This window comes from Hyla sarda, chromosome 2 (genome assembly GCF_029499605.1).
Source record: "Hyla sarda isolate aHylSar1 chromosome 2, aHylSar1.hap1, whole genome shotgun sequence".
NCBI lineage: Eukaryota > Metazoa > Chordata > Amphibia > Anura > Hylidae > Hyla > Hyla sarda.
In genome coordinates this window covers 437004965-437023208 of record NC_079190.1, presented here as the reverse complement: position 1 = coordinate 437023208, position 18244 = coordinate 437004965, and the positions used below count along the sequence as shown (strand labels likewise).

Here is an 18244-nt window from a genome sequence, read left to right as displayed (position 1 = left end):
GATGTACAACATCGCTACCCAGCTCTTGGATGGGCCAGATGTATAGAATGTATATCTCCTGCTCAGCCCCCGCTGCACTTGCAGCTGTATATCTGCCATTATGCCCAGGGTGCCAGGATCTAAAGCAGCAAACTGGACTTACATGTAACCGCTCCCTCGGTGCCCTGGTATCGCTGCTCCAGTCCTCGGCTGCAGTCTTCTTCTAGGTTGTTGGTGGTCAACGCATCACACTGCAGCTCACCCACATCGCTGAGGCCAACAATGGTGTGATGGTTGACCACTGACAACCAGGAAGAAGACTGCAGCCGAGGACTGGAGCAGCATTTAAATACATTTATTTTTAGTGGCAGTATAATTTTAGAGATGTCCATGAGGTGGATTTGAAAAACATAGAAACAATGTAACAAACAGATCAACTATGGAATGTTATCTAATAAACTGTGATTTTATGATGCTGGATTTTTTAATCTGTATAGGTTTAAAATTCTGTGTTAATTAATTTCTTGGCCCACTCCTATAGACTTGCATTGAGGGGCGGGCGTGACGTCACGATCCTCCGCCCCGCCCCTCAATGCTCCGCCCTCGCCAGTGCATCGGATGTCTGGGGTGCCGCAGCCGAGATCAAACATCTTATCCGCTATCCTTTGGATAGGAGATAAGATGTCTAGGGGCGGAGTACCCCTTTAAATATTAAATATGCAATTATTGCCATCAATCTAGTCATGTCCATCATGGTTTAGATGAATAAACAGTCATAGATGATTTAAAATGTTCTCCTCTTCTCAGTGACAACATTGATGATGATTTTTGTTATTTTATTTGTAGCAAAAACATGGAAGACCTTGGTACCACATATCAGAGAATTCAGCATCAAAGGGAAAAGAGTCAAAGAGCCGGGGGAGAATGGCGTACCACTGCAACCTATAACTGAGGGTTTAACAGAACAGGAATCATTCGATGACATGACAGCTAAGCATGTGTAGACTGGACAAAGCAGTATTACATCATCCTGTGTAATTTAATATTATTGTTTCATTTCACTCCATTAAAAAGCTCCACAAGATCATTACAACATAGATAACCAATGTCACTAGGGCTCTTCGTCATATGTTCTTATGTGACCAAGGTACATGGCCTTTCAGATGACAGAACATAAAGCAACAGCAGAAATATACATGTAGAAATTTTTGAAATGGGCAGCACCTATTGATGTGTGCTGTTGCCCGCTTGGTCCCAGTCACCCCCAAATTTATGCAACAGAAAGGTTGTAACAGTGGTAGCACATTGGAATAATGTATAAACTGCCTCTCTAAAATATATATACAGGTGAAACTCAAAAAATTAGAATATTGTGCATAGTTCATTTATTTCAGTAATGCAACTTAAAAGGTGAAACTAATATATGAGAGAGACTCATTACATGCAAAACAAGATAGTTCAAGCCGTGATTTGTTATAATTGTGATGATTATTGCTTACAGCCCCCCCCCCCCCCCCCCCATTACTATGATTTGGGGAGCCATGTCATCTGCTGGTGTTGGTTCACTGTGCTTCATTAAGTCCAGGGTCAATGCGTCCATGTACCAGGAGATTTTGGAGCCTTCCATGCTTCCATTCCTTTTAAGTTTCATTAACGAAATACAATGGACTTCTGCACGATATTCAAATTTTTCGAGTTTCACCTGTGTGTGTGTGTGTGTGTGTGTGTATATATATATATATATATATATATATATATATATATGCAAATAAACTACTTAGAGGGATATTCCTGACATTCAATACTTATCCCCTATCCATAGAATGGGCCCCCCCGAGTGTCTCCTCAATGCATGGCATTGAGCACAGGTCTCGGGTATCTTTGGACCACATGCTGACCCACTGCTCCATGCAGCAGGGAGAGTCAGGGCACCGTTCTGAAGATCTCAAGGGCTCCCTGAGGTCAGACCCACAAGGATCAGACACTTATTCCTCTTTGGACAAGGGATATGCTTTTAAGAGGTGGAATACCCCTTTAACATTGTCTTAGCCCTACTGAATTAGAAAGACGACACTGTCAGACGACAGTTTAGAATCAACATCAATGTCAGATTTTTTCAGTCGTGTGTAAGATATGGAGCACTCACCTCGGACACTGTTTGATGCAGAAAAAACTTCTTTATTGAAGGAACAAGTAGGGTGACATAGCAGGGAGGTGGAAGATGGTCAGGGACAGGAGGGTGCTGCCGGTGGGCGACGGTCCGCTATCGCGCGTCTTGCGCTTCGTCAGATTTTTACTGCAAAATGAGTTTGTGAAATGCAAACATGGAAATAGACTTTAGATCTCAGGAACTGCATAACCATTTATTTATTACTCTGCAAAATCTCTTCCTTAGTGTATTTTACAGTGTGGATGCCCAGTATGTCTGCTTGGTGGACCATCATTACTCTATATAGTTATATGTACTGAATAGACCTCAGGAAGTTCTACCTATTCTGACGTTGAAGTGCTATATAATAGACCATGTTTCTGTCTTTCTTTTAGGCAACAAATGAAATACAGCAGTCACACTACTGTCACTTTTGTACAGACAACTTGCCTATAAAGATCAATTTTGCATCATTCTTTCATACTGATTGAAGTAATTTATCCAAACCTTTATTATTTTGTGATTGCATTGGGTGATGTGTAGTGTAGGCTCCAAAGTTATCTAAAAATGCATGTCCACCCCTATGCAGTGGTGTCTCCAGCTTTCAAAAATTGTGGTGGTGGTGGGGGAGATATGGGCACACTGGGAGCCAGAACAGTAGTGAGGGCAATTTTAATTATTTTGGCACAGAAATTGGTGCGACTTCTGCACCAAAAATCCTGCAGTCTATGTGAACAGGCCTTTAACCCCTTAAGGACCAGGCACGTATGAGTATGTCCCATCGCCCTGGGTCTTAAGGACCAGGCACGTACTCATATGTCCTGGCGAATTTCGCATCCCACCGCGCGCCGGGCGGGTTGCAAAACCGGACGCCTGCTGAAATCGTTCAGCAGGCGTCCGAGGCAAACGCCGAGGGGGGTCCTGAGACCCCCCCCATGTCGGCGATCGCAGAAAATCGCATGTCAATTCAGACATGCGATTTTCTGCTATTCCGGGCTGATCGGGTCTCTGGTGACCTGATCACCCGGAAAATAGTGATGATCTGACCTGTCAGTGACAGCCCAGATCATCTTGCAGGGTAGGAGTGAGGTCGCAGTGATGCGATCTCCTCCTATCCCCTGCCATTGGTCAGAACTGATTCTGACCAATGGCAGAGCAGGACAGTGGGATGCCATGGCAACCCAGGTTCTGCCCACCCCTGGATGTTGCGGGGAAGTTGGCAAGAAGATGGAGGTCGGTACCTAGAGGAGAAGATGCCTGGGAACAGCTGTTCGCCGCTGGAGACTGCTGGATCCTGGGTCAGGTAGGGAAGCGACGTTGGGGGGGGGGGGGGGGAATGAAAGTGAAAGCAAAGTGATCTTTACTGTGGCAACCACTAGGAAGGCCAAATTGTAACTCCCAGCATGCCCAGACAGCCAAAGGCTGTTTGGGCATGCTGGGAGTTGTAGTTTTGCAACATCTGGAGGGTCACAGTTTGGGGACCACTGTTACAGTGGTGCCCAAACTGTAGCCCTCCAGATGTTGCCAAACTACAACTCTCAGCATGCCTAGACTGGCCAGGCATGCTGGTAGTTGTAGTTCTGTAACATCTGTTCCTTCAGATTTTGCAATTTTCATGACATTTTTGAAAATTGCTGCTCTACTTTGAAGCCCTCTAATTTTTTCAAAAAATAAAAATATGTCTATTTTATGATGCCAACATAAAGTGGACATATTGTATTTGTGAATAAAAATAAAATTTATTGTGAATATCCATTTTCCTTACAAGCAGAGAGCTTCAAAGTTAGAAAAATGCAACATTTTCTAAATTTTCATGAAATTTTTAGATTTTTCACCAAAAAAGGATGTAAGTAATGACGAAAATTTACCACCAAAATAAAGTAGAATATGTCACGAAAAAACAATCTCAGAATCAGAATATTCGGTAAAAGCGTTTTAGAGATATTAATGCTTAAAGTGACGGTGGTCAGATGTGCAAAAAATGCTCTGGTCCTACAGTGAAAATTGGCCTGGTCCTTAAGGGGTTAAAGGGGTACTCCAGTGGTAAATTCTTTTTGGACTATATGGCATCTTCTTTGTAAGTTTAGTTTTTTTGCAATATACATGTGTTATATGTTATATATTCTAAGGACGCAGGTCTGCACAGGAGAAAGACCTCACAGAGAAGATAAGTGTTATGTGAAGGGGAGGATGAGAAGGTGCACGGGCTGGGGGTGTATGGACTGCAGGGGAATAAATCTCATACTGGGGATGATCTCTATATGTGAAAGGGGAAGGGGGGACTCCTGAATGACACATGCTGGGAGTTGTAGTCCCTGTTGTGTGTGTGTATTCTAGTGTTTACAAACCAGTGTGCCTCCAGCTGTTGCAAAGCTACAACTCCTAGCATGTCCTGACAGACTTTGGGCATGCCGGGAGTTGTTGATTTGCAACAGCTGGAGGCACACTGGTTGGGAAACACTGTTCTAGCCTATTCAGCATACACATCATGTTACACCAGTGTTTCCCAACCAGTGTGCCTCCAGCTGTTGCAAAACTACAACTCCTAGCATGCCCAAAGGCTGTCAGGGCATGCTGGGAGTTGTAGTTTTGCAACACCTGGAGGCACCCTGGTTGGAAAACACTGCTGTATGCCCTACAGAGGTGTGGTGAACTACAACCCCCAGGAGACTACAGAGGCAGCATGCTGGTGTTATACCACAGACTGAAGACTCCTGAATGACACATGCTGGGAGTTGTAGTCCCTTTTGTGTGTGTATGACAGTGTATCCCAACCAAGGCTGATTATATTAGTGTGCTGTGTATAAGGGGGCCGACCCGGGAAAATAGTAGGGTGGGTAAAGGGCGGAACAAACAAACAAACAAAAAAAGGAGCCGCCCCAAACCAGCAAGGCATGTGGCATGCTGGGATTTGTAGTTTTCAGCACAGCAAGAAACAGGAAATAGAAGCAAAGATAGGAAAACAAAGTGGGGGATAAAAAGACAACAAAGAACAGAAATAGAGTAGGCTAAACAACAAGAATAGAAATGAAACAAAACAAACAGGGTAAGTCAAAAACAGAAAAACACGTTGACCACCGGAGTACCCCTTTAAAGGGATTTTCCTATACTATTAAGTTAACCCCTATCCACAGTATAGGGGATAACAAGCAGATAGGTGGGGGTCTGACTGCGGTTACCTCTACTGATCCTGAGAATGTAGACACAGTTGTCCCTGGAGTGGTCGGAACGGACCGTGCCTGTGCAGCCACTGCTCCAATCGTTTTCTATAAGATCGTTTAACATTTACACGTGTCGTCCGAACCATTCACTCTGGAGACAGTAATGTCCCCATCCTCAGAATCAGTGGGGGTTTCAGCAATCAGACTCCCACCAATGAGCTTCTTATCCCCTATACTGCGGATAGGGGATAACTTAATGAGATGGAAATATCACTTTAAACTGCTGCTTTAGCCTATAAAGCAGAGGTCTCCAAACTGTGAACATTCAGAGGTTGCAAAACTACAACTCCCAGCATGCCTAAACTTCCTGTCCCCACACAATGACACAGGAGCCATACATCACCAATTATTACATCATGCTGTTACTGACCAAATCCTATTTACTGAGACCAATATTACCAATAATACCAGTATACGAGGAGAAAATATTATCACCATACATATTGTCATCATACTGTCACTGACCAAATCCTGTATACTGAGACCAATATTACCAATAATACCAGTATACAAGGAGGAAATATTCCCCCCATACAGGTCGTTCCCTTTTCTTTTTACTTTACCATTCGGCCAAGACTGTCACGAGGATTTCTTACAGCACCTTCATCTCCACAGGATTTGCCAGACAAACATTTTAGTTTCCGCACTTTTCCAGCACCTATAGCGTTCCATACAGTGATAATAACCCTCTTGGTGTCTCACCCAGTAAAGTAGGTAGATAAATGGGTTGGGGAAGAGTAGGTAGCTCCCCACATTAAGTAGTTAGGTCAATTAAGTATGTAATCAGGCCCTTTCACATGGTTTTCCCCATTACGCTGGTGCCCCGAGTAGGTAGGGGCCACCTGGAGGTAGGTTCCCCTTGTAGATAGCTGCCCCTTGTAGGCAGTAGCAGCACCCTATAGGTAGGGGTTATTCTCTGTAGGTAGGTCCCCCCTGTAGATAGCTGCCCCCTGTAGGCAGCAGCAGCCCATTAAAGCTAGGAATTATGCCCTGTAGGAAGGTCCCCTTGTAGATAGTTGCAATCCTAGCAGTAGCCCCCCTTTTAGCAGTAGCAGCCCCCTTTAGGTATTTGTTGTGGCAGTCCCCTTTAGGTAGTTTTACCAGCAGCCCCCTCCTATGGAGTAATAGTAGCCCCCTTTATGTATTCATTGTAGCCCCCTTTAGGTAATCAAAGTAGCCCCTTTAGGTAATCAAAGTAGCCCCATTTAGATACTTAAAGTAGCCCCCTTTGGGTAGTACTAGTAGCCTCCTTTAGGTAGTACTAGTAGCTCCCTTTAGTTAGTAATAGTAGCCCCCTTTAGGTACTCATAGTAGCCCCCATTAGGTACTCATAGTAGCCCCCTTTAGGTACTCATAGTAGCCCCCTTTAGGAACTCATAGTAGCCCCCTTTAGGTAGTAATAGTAGCCCCCTTTAGGTAGTAACAGTACCCCCTTAAGGTAGTAATAGTACCTACCTTTAGGTAGTAACAGAACCCCCCTTTAGGTAGTAACAGTACCCCCGTTAGGTACTAACAGTAACAGTACCCCCTTAAGGTAGTAATAGTACCTACCTTTAGATACTAATAGTAGCCCCCTTTAGGTTCTAACAGTAGCCCACTTTAGTTAGTAACAGCACACCCCTTTATGTAGCAACAGTAGTCCCCTTTAGGTACTAGCAGTATTCCCCTTTAAGTAGTAACAGTACCCCCATTAGGTGGTAACAGAACCCTCCTTTTAGGTAGCAATTGTACCCCCCTTTGGGTAGCAATAGGACGCATGATAATGATGTCATTCATGCGCCGGAGCACAGAGGAAGGATGCTCTGCCTCTTGTGGCTGCCCTCAATATTGGGGGTGGCCACAAGAGTGATTGACAGGGTGAGGAGCCAATGGCTCTTCCCTCTGTCAATCAGCAGAGCACTGTATTTAAAGGGGTACTCCGGTAAAAAACTTTATTTTTTATTTTAATTTTTTCAAATCAACTGGTGCCAGAAAGTTAAACAGATTTATAAATTACTTCTATTAAAAGAGTTGTTCTTTCCTGTCTGACCACAGTGCTCTCTGCTGACACCTCTGTCCATGTCAGGAACTGTCTGGAGCAGGAGAGGTTTGCTATGGGGATTTGCCGCTTCTCTGGACAGTTCCTGATACAGACAGAGGTGTCAGCAGAGAGCACTGGGGTGAGACTGAAAAGAACTACACAACTTCCTCTGTAGTATGCAACAGCTGATAAGTACTGGATTTTTTATTAGAAGTAATTTACAAATCTGTATAACTTTCTGGAGCCAGTTGATATATATATAATTGTTTTCCACCAGGGTACCCATTTAAAGAGTACCTGTCACGAAATAAACTTTTCTAAACTAACTCAGGCTATGTTCCCTAACTACTTCTAACACCCACCCACCCCGCCCTTAAAAAGATGTTTAAGAGTTTTAAAAAGGAGATTTTTATGCTTACCGTAAATCTCTTTCTCGAAGGATCCATTGGGGGACACAGACCGTGGGTATATGCTGCTGTCGACACTATGGCAACAAGAAAAGTCGGCTCCTCCCAGCAGGGTATACCCACCCACAGGCTCCTGAGGTAATCAGTTTTAGTCCCAGAGCAATAGGAGAAGACCGACAGGTCCAAAGAAAAACCACAGACTGTCCGAGCAACCAGAAGAAAAGGTAACTGAACACACCCTCGGACAGATGACTGAAATAGAAACACCAGAACAGGGTGGGAGCTGTGTCCCCCAATGGATCCTTCGAGAAAGAGATTTTACGGTAAGCATAAAAATCTCCTTTTCTCTATCGGCTCCATTGGGGGACACAGACCGTGGGACGTACCAAAGCCGTCCCTTGGGTGGGTAAGGAATCAGACAGGTGGACGGTTGGACCATTATGGCCTAGAGTAGCATCAGCTGATGCGAGGCCATGAATCTGGTAGCACCTTGAGAAAGTGTGCAAAGACAACCACTTGGACGCCTCACAGAACTGTAAGGCCAAAGCCACGTAGCGGAGGCCCAGGATGCCCCGAAAAACGGATGGAATGAGCCAAAACCCTGAAGGGTGGATCTTCCCCTTGCAGCGGTAAGCTCCCAAAATGGTTGTCTTGTCCAACGACCACAACAGGTTGTGGAACAAACGTTTCCAGGGATGAGAAGGGGCCGGACAAAAGGACAGAAGGACGATGTCCTCATTGAGATGAAAAAGTCAAAACCATATCCGGTACGAAGGACGGACCTGGACGGAAAAACAAAACAACTTGTCCTGGTATACAACCAGGAAAGGAGAATTGCAGGAGAGAGCTGCCAGCTCTGACACCCTCCTAACAGAGGGAAAAGCAATAAGGAACGCCACTTTCCGGGGAAGGAGGCGAAGGGAAATGTCCCTGAGAGGTTCAAAAGGGGGGCCTTGCAGGGTATCTAAGACCTAGAGCAAGTCCCAAGGGAAAAAAGGAGACTGATAAGGAGGGGCAGCTTGTGCCATTCCCTGAACTAGGTTCGGACATGATAATTGAATGCCAGAGAACGTTGGAAAAGAATGGAAACGGCCGAACCTTTGACCCCTAAGGGAGCTGCAGCCAACCACGACCGAAGAAAAAAGGCTGAGTGTCACACCAACAGAAATAAGACCGCCAGGTATGGTGGTAAATCTTTGCAGGAGAAGGCTTGTGAGCCCTCAGCATAGTGCGAACTACTTGGGAAGAGAAACCACGGGTCCTCTGAACCGCTGTCTCAACCGCCACGCCGTCAAAAGCAGAGACGGTAAATAGAGGTGGCCCAGGAGACCTGATACAGGAGGTCTGGACGATAGGGAAGTTACAGCGGTAAGTAGTTCAGGAGCCTGACCATGACGACGTACCACGCCCACCGGGGCCAGTCTGGGCCCTCTGCTGTGAGATGCCTATGACCTCAAAAGGAGAGGAAGTGGAGGAAACAGATAAGGAAGGGCAAAGCCCGACCAATAGAAAGGAATGGTTTGGTTGTGGCCGAACGTGCAGAGGTCCACGCCTGGAGCGCCCCAGAGGTTGCAGGTCACTGCAAACACCTCCGGATGTAGGGACCACTTGCCTTGGAAGGCTGAGGACCGTCTGAGAAAGATCACATCCCAGAGACGTCCGGAATGAAGATCGCTGAGATGCCGGAGTTCCGCCTGAAGGAAATTTCCCAAGAAGCAAGCCAAGAAAGAATTGCCCTAGGCCCAAACATGTTGAAGGGGAAAAGGGCTTCTCGGAGGACCAAGGCCCTGAGAACAATCTTGCGGTCGAGAGACAATGGAGACCTGTCCCACCAGAAGAGAATCACCAGTTGAAGAGGTCGGTGATGAAACTGGGCAAATGGCACGGCCTCCATGGCTGCCACTAACCGATCCAGGACATCCATGCAAAAACGAATGGAAACTGGAGCAGGATGCCGGAGTCATCGGACTCTTGATAAGAGAGTCAGCCGGCTGGTCGGCGGAAACGAAAGCGGGTAGAGGCCACGTCGAACTGGAGCCCCAGGAGAGCAGTTGGACTTGTCCCGATTGAACACCCAACCGAAGTGAGACAAGGTCTGGAGGTTGAGACTAAGACTCTCAAGGATCTGGGCCCTGGCTGGAGCTCTGATGAGGAGGTTGTCCAAGTAAGGAATCACGGAAACAACTGTTGTCCGTAAAAGGGGCTATCACAGGCGCCAGGACTTTGTGAAAGGTCCGCGGAGAAATGGTCAGACCGAAATGGAGAGCCACAATAGGAAATGACCGTCCGGAACTGCAAAGCGGAGCTACCGCTGATGACCAGGAAACAATGAGATGTGGAGACAGGCATCCTTGATGTCCACCGAGGAACGAAAACTCCCCGTGAACCATGGACCGAATGGAGAGACACCATTCGGGATGGAAGGCAGAAGATGCTGGCTGAGATACTCGAGAACCAAGAGTGGGCGAACAGAAACGCCTTTCTTGGGGACCACAAAGAGGTTGGAATAAACCTTGAAAACATTCCCCTGTAGGAACCGGGACAATTACTCCCTGGATAAAAAATGAGCTGGGGCAAGCCCCGAACTGCTTCCACTAGAGAGGGGAACCGGAGGGTGCCTGATGGGGGCGCAAAATGGCCGGAAAGGATAGCCGACCTCCGGGGTAGGTCCGGAAGGAGGGAGCCCTCTTCCCGTGAAAGCACCTGGCTGGACCCTTTGTTGGTACCTCTTGATGGTACCAAAGGTCCGCAGAACCAGAAGGAGGACTTACGACGGAAAGCGGTTCTGTGAACCTTATCCAGATGTAATAAAGAACTCTTCTCCGCCCGTCACCTCACTTCCTGAAGGCGGCGTCCGCATTCCAGGCTTTGAGCCATATGGAGGGACAGTGGCTACCAGGTAGCTTGTGGCAATGGCAGCACAGTGGCTGCGCATAGAAGCAGAACACAGAAAATCTCCAGCTGCGGAGCATCGGAGAGCTAGATTAAACAAATCCTCTAGAGGGATCTTGAAGACTACCTTGGCGGAGTTGGGAGACCATACTGAAAGGGCCTTTGACACCCAGGCTGAAGCAAAAGCAGGAAGAACCTGCTGTCTCAAAGGCACGGTTTGCCAAAGTCTGCACCTTCATGTCCGCTGGATCCTTAAAGGCAGCCGCATCAGCCAACAGTCGGGTAAGCGCCTTAGAGAGGCGGGAGACCGGTAGATCCACAGTTGGAGAGGAGGTCCACTGAACAATGAGGTCCATGGCGAAGGGATGGTAGAGTTGCTAACCCCTGCAAGAACAATAGGTGACCAGGCCGGACACATCCATTCTTATATATTTATTTATTTAAATGTATTTTATTTTATTTATTTATTTATTTTTTTAAGAAACTGACTCACTCAGTGTATGTGTCCCCAATAAGGTAGCAGCTGTGAGGAGGGAGAAGAAAGCATAGCCAATGAGAAGAGAGAGAGACCGCCCTAGCCAAAGGGCGCCACTCATTGGCCCTCAGAAACCCTCTGCACGTGCTTAGCGCTGATTGGCAGAGAAAGGGACTGGCCGCTACAGAGAAGGAGAGAGAGAAGGATTCCCGCGGCTGTGAGGGGGAGGGGCTAAAGCCCGACAAGGGCCTGCGGCCAGAGAAGGAAAATGGCCGGACTCTAATGGCGTCCTCGCTTCCATAAAGAAAAAAACACCGCCGGCAGCACGCCGCTGCTGACAGGAGAGCAGGGCTGTGTTGCGGCGCAGTGAGCGATATGGCCGGAGATAGGGGCCGTGCTTACTGAAAGCGCAGGAGAAGTCGGCAGTGCTCCGCTGCCGAAATGAAGGTAACTGCTGCTGACAGGAGAGCACAGGAGAGCAGGGCTGTGTTCCAGCGCAGTGAGCGATATGGCCGGAGATAGGGGCCGCGCTCACAGAGAGCGCAGGAGGAGTCGGCAGTGTTCCGCTGCCGAAATGAAAGTAACTTCCCAAGTAGTGTCGGTGTCTGAATGAATAGACGCCGAAGAAAAGGAAAGACTTGAACAGTCCTACACCACTGATTTTAAGCCCCCATTGCCTGAAAGGGTTCCCCACAATTCAGGAGATAACAATAAAGAGGCGTGGGCTGAAGTAGGGGGTCTCCAGAGGATGAAGAATCCTAGGAGCTGCAAGAAAAGGGGGAAATATATTCACCTTCAGTCAGAAGAACTTACCTAATGGAGTCTTCAGTCATGAAGTCTTCAGTCAGCATTTTGTCACCTGCATCATGCCGGGCTTGAAAAGCAAGACGAGCAGGGAAAGATGGGGGACTTGGACCCATGAGGTACAACCCCAGGCGCTGACTGTTGGCGAGAGGGGGTTAACAGTACATTCAAGATGCCTGCCACCTCTCGCAATGGGGAAACAGTGAACGCTATGTTCCCCACCTGAAAACAGGAAAGAAAAGGAATAAAAACACATTCCCTAACTAGGAAAATAAAAAATATGAGACCTGGTCTGGAGAGAACTCCAGACCGTGTCTACCTCCTTAGACACTAAGCTAAAACTGATTACCTCAGGTGCCTGTGGGCGGGTATACCCTGCTGGGAGAAGCCAACTTTTCTTGTTGCCATAGTGTCGAACCGCCTAGAGACAGCAGCATATACCCACGGTCTGTGTCCCCCAATGGAGCCGATAGAGAAAGGCTATTTATCTTACCTGAGCTACCGGCAGGAGGATGTGGGCATGCCCCAGCAGGCTCTACGTCACTGAAGCCTTCTGGGGGGACTGCTTCCACCCTCACTTCACTTGCAGAGCCCTGCTTGTCCTCAGTGTACAGAGCCCTGCTTGTCCTCAGTGTACAGAACCCTGCTTGTCCTTGGTGTACAGAGCCCTGCTTGTCCTGAGTGTACAGAGCCCTGCTTGTCCTCAGTGTACAGAGCACTGCTTGTCTTCAGTGTACAGAGCCCTGCTTGTCCTCAGTGTACAGAGCCCTCCTTGTCCTCAGTGCAAAGAGCCCTGCTTGTCGTCAGTGTACAGAGCCCCGCTTGTCCTCAGTGCAAAGAGCCCTGCTTGTCCCAGTGCAAAGAGCCCTGCTTGTCCTCAGTGTACAGAGCCCTGCTTGTCCTCAGTGTACAGAGCACTGCTTGTCCTCAGTGTACAGAGCCCTGCTTGTCCTCAGTGTACAGAGCCCTGATTGTCCTCAGTGTACAGAGCCCTGATTGTCCTCAGTGTACAGAGCGTTGCTTGTCCTCACTACACAGAGTGCCTCTTGTCCTAGTGGCCACATTTTCGAAATGAGAATACACATAAAATGAAGCACTTTTTAACCCCTTAAGGACCAAGGACGTACCGGTACGTCCTTGGTCCTGCTCTCCTGATATAACGCGGGGTTGCATAGTAACCCTGCATCATATCACGGCGGGCCCAGCGTCATAGTGAAGCCGGGACCCGCCTCTAATAGCGCGCAGCGCCGATCGCTATTAACCCTTTAGCCGCGCGCTCAGAGCTGAGCCGCGCGGCTAAAAGCGAAAGTTGCCGGCTAGCTCAGTGGGCTGTTCGGGATAGCCGCGGCGGCATCCCAAACAGCTTACAGGACAGCAGGAGGGCCCCTACCTGCCTCCTCGCTGTCCGATCGCCGAATGACTGCTCAGTGCCTGAGATCCAGGCATGAGCAGTCATGCGGCAGAATCGTCGATCACTGGTTTCCTATGAGAAACCAGTGATCGATGATGAAGATCAGTGTGTGCAGTGTTATAGGTCCCTATGGGACCTATAACACTGCAAAAAAAAAGTGGGAAAAAAAAGTGAATAAAGATCATTTAACTCCTCCCCTATTAAAAGTTTGAATCACCCCCCTTTTCCAATAAAAAAAAAAACACAGTGTAAATAAAAATAAAAATAAACATATATGGTATCACCGCGTGCGGAAATGTCCGAATTATAAAAATATATCATTAATTAAACCGCTCGGTCAATGGCGTGCGCGCAAAAAAATTCCAAAGTCGTAAATAGTGCATTTTTGGTCACTTTTTATATCATTTAAAAATGAATAAAGTCCTATCAATGCAAAAATTGTACCGTTAAAAACTTCAGATCACGGCGCAAAAAATGAGCCCTCATACCGCCCCATACATGGAAAAATTAAAAAGTTATAGGGGTCAGAAGATGACAATTTTAAATGTATTAATTTTCCTGCATGTAGTTATGATTTTTTTCCAGAAGTCCGACAAAATCAAACCTATATAAGTAGGGTATCATTTTAATTGTATGGACCTACAGAATAAAGATAAGGTGTCATTTTTACCGAAAAATGTACTACGTAGAAACGGAAGCCCCCAAAATTTACAAAACTGCGTTTTTTTTTTTCAATTTTGTCGCACAATGATTTTTTTTTCCATTTCACCATAGATTTTTGGGCAAAATGACTGACGTCATTACAAAGTAGAATTGGTGGCGCAAAAAATAAGCCATCATATGGATTTTTAGGTGCAAAATTGAAAGAGTTATGATTTTTTAAAGGCAAGAAGCAAAATACGAAAATGCAAAAACGGAAAAAAAAACCCGTCCTTAAGGGGTTAAAATTAAATCCAATTACAAAGTTGTTCTATATACATATCTAACATATCAAAAAATACGGTTATAGTTAAATGAGTGTCGGAACGGCTGGGACAGTTTTCTTCATTGCACACGGCCCTGCGGACGGCACTGTACACCGGGCTAATGCCCGTTGGCAGTCCGTCCCTGATGGGGATATTTTAGTTGGGGGGGCACATGAGGACTCGGCCCATTTGGGCCTTAAGGACTCAGACAATTTTATTTTTACGTTTTCGTTCTTTCCTCCTCGCCTTCAAAAAATCATAACTCTTTAATATTTTTATCCACAGACTAGTATGAGGGCTTGTTTTTTGCACGACCAGTTGTTGGTTATCATGCCATCACTCACTTTACCATTAAATGTATGGCGCAACCAAAAAAATACTGTTTGTGTGGGGAAATTAAAAAGAAAACAGCAATTTTGCTAATTTTGGAAGGTTTCGTTTTCACGCCGTACAATTTATTGTAAAAATTACATCCGTTCTTTATTCTTTGGGTCAATACGATTAAAATGATAACATACTTTTCAATTACTGTCGCGCTTAAAAAAAATTGCAAACTGTTTAACCAAATTAGTACGTTTAAAATCCGCCTATTTTGAAGATCTATAACTTTTTTTGTTTTTACATATAAGTGGTGGTATGAGGGCTCATTTTTTGCACCGTGATCTGTACTTTTTATTGATACCATATTTGCCTATATAAAACTTTTAATACTTTTTTTCTTAATTTTTTTTGGAATAAAATGTTATAAAAAAGCAGCTATTTTGGACTTTTTTTTTTTACGTTCACGCCGTTCACCGTATGGTATCTTTAACATTTTATTTTAATAGTTGGGATATTTACGCATGCGGTGATACCAAATATGTATATAAAATATTTGTTTTTACACTTTTTGGGGGTGAAATAGGGAAAATGGGACAATTTACGTTTTATTGGGGGGAGGGGGTTTTTCAAATTTTTTTAACTTTTTTTTTAAAACTTTTTTTTACTTTTATTTTTACACTTTAATAGTCCCCATAGGGGACTATTTATAGCAATCATTCGATTGCTAATACTGTTCAGTGCTATGTATAGGACATAGCACTGATCAGTATTGTGGGTCATCTTCTGCTCTGGTCTGCTCGATCGCAGACCAAAGCAGAAGACCCATGGAAGGCAGCGGAGGCAGGTGAGTGGACCTCCGGCTGCCATGCTGGATGATCGGATTGCCGCGGCAGCGCTGCGGGCGATTCGATATCCATTTTAGTTACCGCGATGCTGCAGATGCCGTGATCTGTATTGATCACGGCATCTGAGGGGATAATGGCGGATATCCGCGCAATCGCGGATGTCCACCATTACGGGCGGGCCCCTGGCTGCTATCAGCAGCCGGGACCTGCCGCGCATGACGCGAGCATCGCTCCGATGCTCGCGGTTATGCATAGGACGTAAATGTAAGTCCTGGTGCGTTAAGTACCAGCTCACCAGGACATACATTTATGTCCTGCGTCGTTAAGGGGTTAAAGCATACCCGTCAGATCCAACAAAAAATGTTTTTTTTTTTTTAGATATCACTCAGTACCTAATCCTGGTCATGTACATCTAATTTTTGTGTCTAGCACCTTTATTTATTTTTTATTACACTTTTAATTTAGCTCACTAGTCTGAATTCCTCTCAAAGGGAGGGGGCGTGGTTTCACTGTGCAGGTCTCCCCCCCCCCCCTCCCTCAGTATATTGTCTGCTCACATCTCCCCTAGCATTAGCAAAACTACAACTCCCAGCTTGTCCTCACTGACAGTGGGAGGATTTTTCCTCTAGCTAGGAGCCCTGCACTCACAGCTGTCAATCAAGGAAGTGTCCATGACATAGGTGATGATGCATGGACACAGCAGGACTAGTATGTGTCCAAGCAGGCAGGGGGGCAGTTGTTTGACTGGCTTTTTCAGTATGAAATTATGAAAATTTTCTAATGAAAGCAGTTGCAAAACCTATTGGTTATACATGCTTTACAACATATCAAAAGTTTTTGTATCTGACAGTGTCCATTTAAGCCTTCCAGTACTTATCAGCTGCTGTTATGATCCACATTACAGCCCCCTTAGCCATGGTGGAGGATCTCCATGATAAAAGCCCTGTGTGCCCTCTCTAAAATCTGGCTTTGATAATCAGGAGAGGTGTAGTCTGAAAAAGACTGTAATGAACAGTAGTATAAACATGAAGGGACAAAGTGCTTTTGCCTAGTTTCTGAGATATACTATGTATACCACAGGAAATTATTTTCTTTTTTAATTTAATTTCTGCCTGACCACAGTGCTATCTGTTGACACCTCTGTCCATTTTAGGAACTGTCCAGAGCAGGATAGGTTTTCTATGGGGATTTGCTCCTACTGGACAGTTCCTAAAATGGACAGATGGACACAGGTGTCAGCAGAGAGCACTGTGGTCAGACAGAAAGGAAATTCAAAAAGAAAAGAACTTCCGGTGGATCATAACAGTAGCTGATAAGTACTGGAAGGATTAAGATTTTTTAATAGAAGTAATTTACAAATCTGTTTAACTTTCTAGCGCCAATTGATAAAATAAAAATTCAGTGGAGTACCCCTAGGGGAACTCCAGTGGAAACATTTTTTATTTTTATTTTTCAAATCAACTGGTGCCAGTTATACAGATTTTGTAAATTCTATTTAAAAATATTAACCCCTTCAGTACTTATCAGCTTCTGTATGCTCCAAAGAAAGTTATTTTCTTTTTGAATTTCTTTTCTGTCTGACCACAGTGCTCTCTGCTGACACCTGTGTCCATGTCAAGGACTATCCAGAGCACAAGTAAATCTCCATGGCAAATCTATCCTGCTCTGGACAGTTCCTGACGTGGAAAAAGGTGTCAGCAGAGAGCACTGTGGTCAGACAGAAGGGAAATTAAAAAAAGAAAATAACTTCCTGTGGTATACATAGTATATCTTAGAAACTAGGCAAAAGCACTTTGTCCCTTCATGTTCATCCTACTGTTCACTACAGTCTTTTTCAGACTACACCTTTCCTGATTATCAAAGCCAGATTTTAGAGAGGGCACACAGGGCTTTTATCATGGACATCCTCCACCATTGTGGCTAAGGGGGCTGTAGTGTACAGATTTAATGACTAGTGGTCACATGACCAGGCTTTGCAGGTTCTCATGGCACAGGAATAGAGTAAATAGATGTTTCAGTTCGGGCACATGTGTGCAGATTGTTTCTGCGCACGCTGGTATGACATTTGTGAGCAGCAGTCCAGCCACAGCAAGAGGGGGACCAGTCTGATACAAGAGTTGCTGTGCATAGAGGTGAACAGCCTGCCACAACAGCTGCTCTACAGAGAGTGGGATAACCTGCCACAACAGCTGCTCTACAGAAAGAGGGGTTTACTGCCACAAGAGCAGCTTTGCAGACAGTGGAATAGCCTGCCACAAGAGGTTCTCTACAGAAATTGAAATAGCCTGCCCAAGAGCTTATCTACAGAGAGTGGAATAGCCTTCCACAAGAGCAGCTCTAAAGAGAGTGGAATAGCCTGTCCAAGAGTTGCTCAACAGAGAGTGTAATAGCTTGCCATAAGAGCTGCTCTACAGAGAGTGGGATAGCCTGCCACAAGAGCTTCTCTACAGAGAGTGGGATAGCCTGGCACAAGAGCTGCTCAATAGAGAGTGCAATAGCCTACCAAAAGAGCTGCTCTACAGAGAGTGGAATGGCCTGCCACAAGAGCTGCTCCACAGAGAGTGGGATAGCCTGCCACAAGAGCTGCTCAACAGAGGGTGTAATAGCTTGCCATAAGAGCTGCTCTACAGAGAGTGGGATAGCTTGCCACGAGAGCTGCTCTACAGAGAGTGGGATAGCCTGGCACAAGAGCTTCTCTACAGAGTGTGGGAAACCCTGGCACAAGAGCTGCTCAACAGAGAGTGTAATAGCCTAC

At 45.8% G+C, this 18244-nt stretch overlaps 1 protein-coding gene and 1 long non-coding RNA gene across 4 annotated transcripts in view; one reads left to right on the top strand and one right to left on the bottom strand.

Annotated features, from left to right (window-relative positions):
* The window catches only part of LOC130356962 (transient receptor potential cation channel subfamily V member 1-like), a 76563-nt gene extending 73966 nt beyond the window's left edge, over nt 1-2597 (top strand). The window contains exons 16-17 of one of the 2 annotated variants that reach the window (XM_056559181.1): nt 826-1013; nt 2524-2597. In XM_056559181.1, coding sequence (XP_056415156.1) covers nt 826-983 — 158 coding nt within the window. In that variant the 3' untranslated portion in view covers nt 984-1013; nt 2524-2597. Of the gene's footprint in view, nt 1-825; nt 1546-2523 lie in introns of those variants that run through there. The other variant, XM_056559180.1, reaches the window with a different exon arrangement.
* LOC130356966 (uncharacterized) overlaps nt 1-18244 on the bottom strand; it is a 107958-nt gene that overhangs the window by 82453 nt on the left and 7261 nt on the right. For both annotated transcript variants that reach the window (XR_008889046.1, XR_008889045.1), the window contains exon 2: nt 2126-2275. This is a non-coding gene — a long non-coding RNA (uncharacterized LOC130356966). The remainder of the gene's footprint in view (nt 1-2125; nt 2276-18244) is intronic.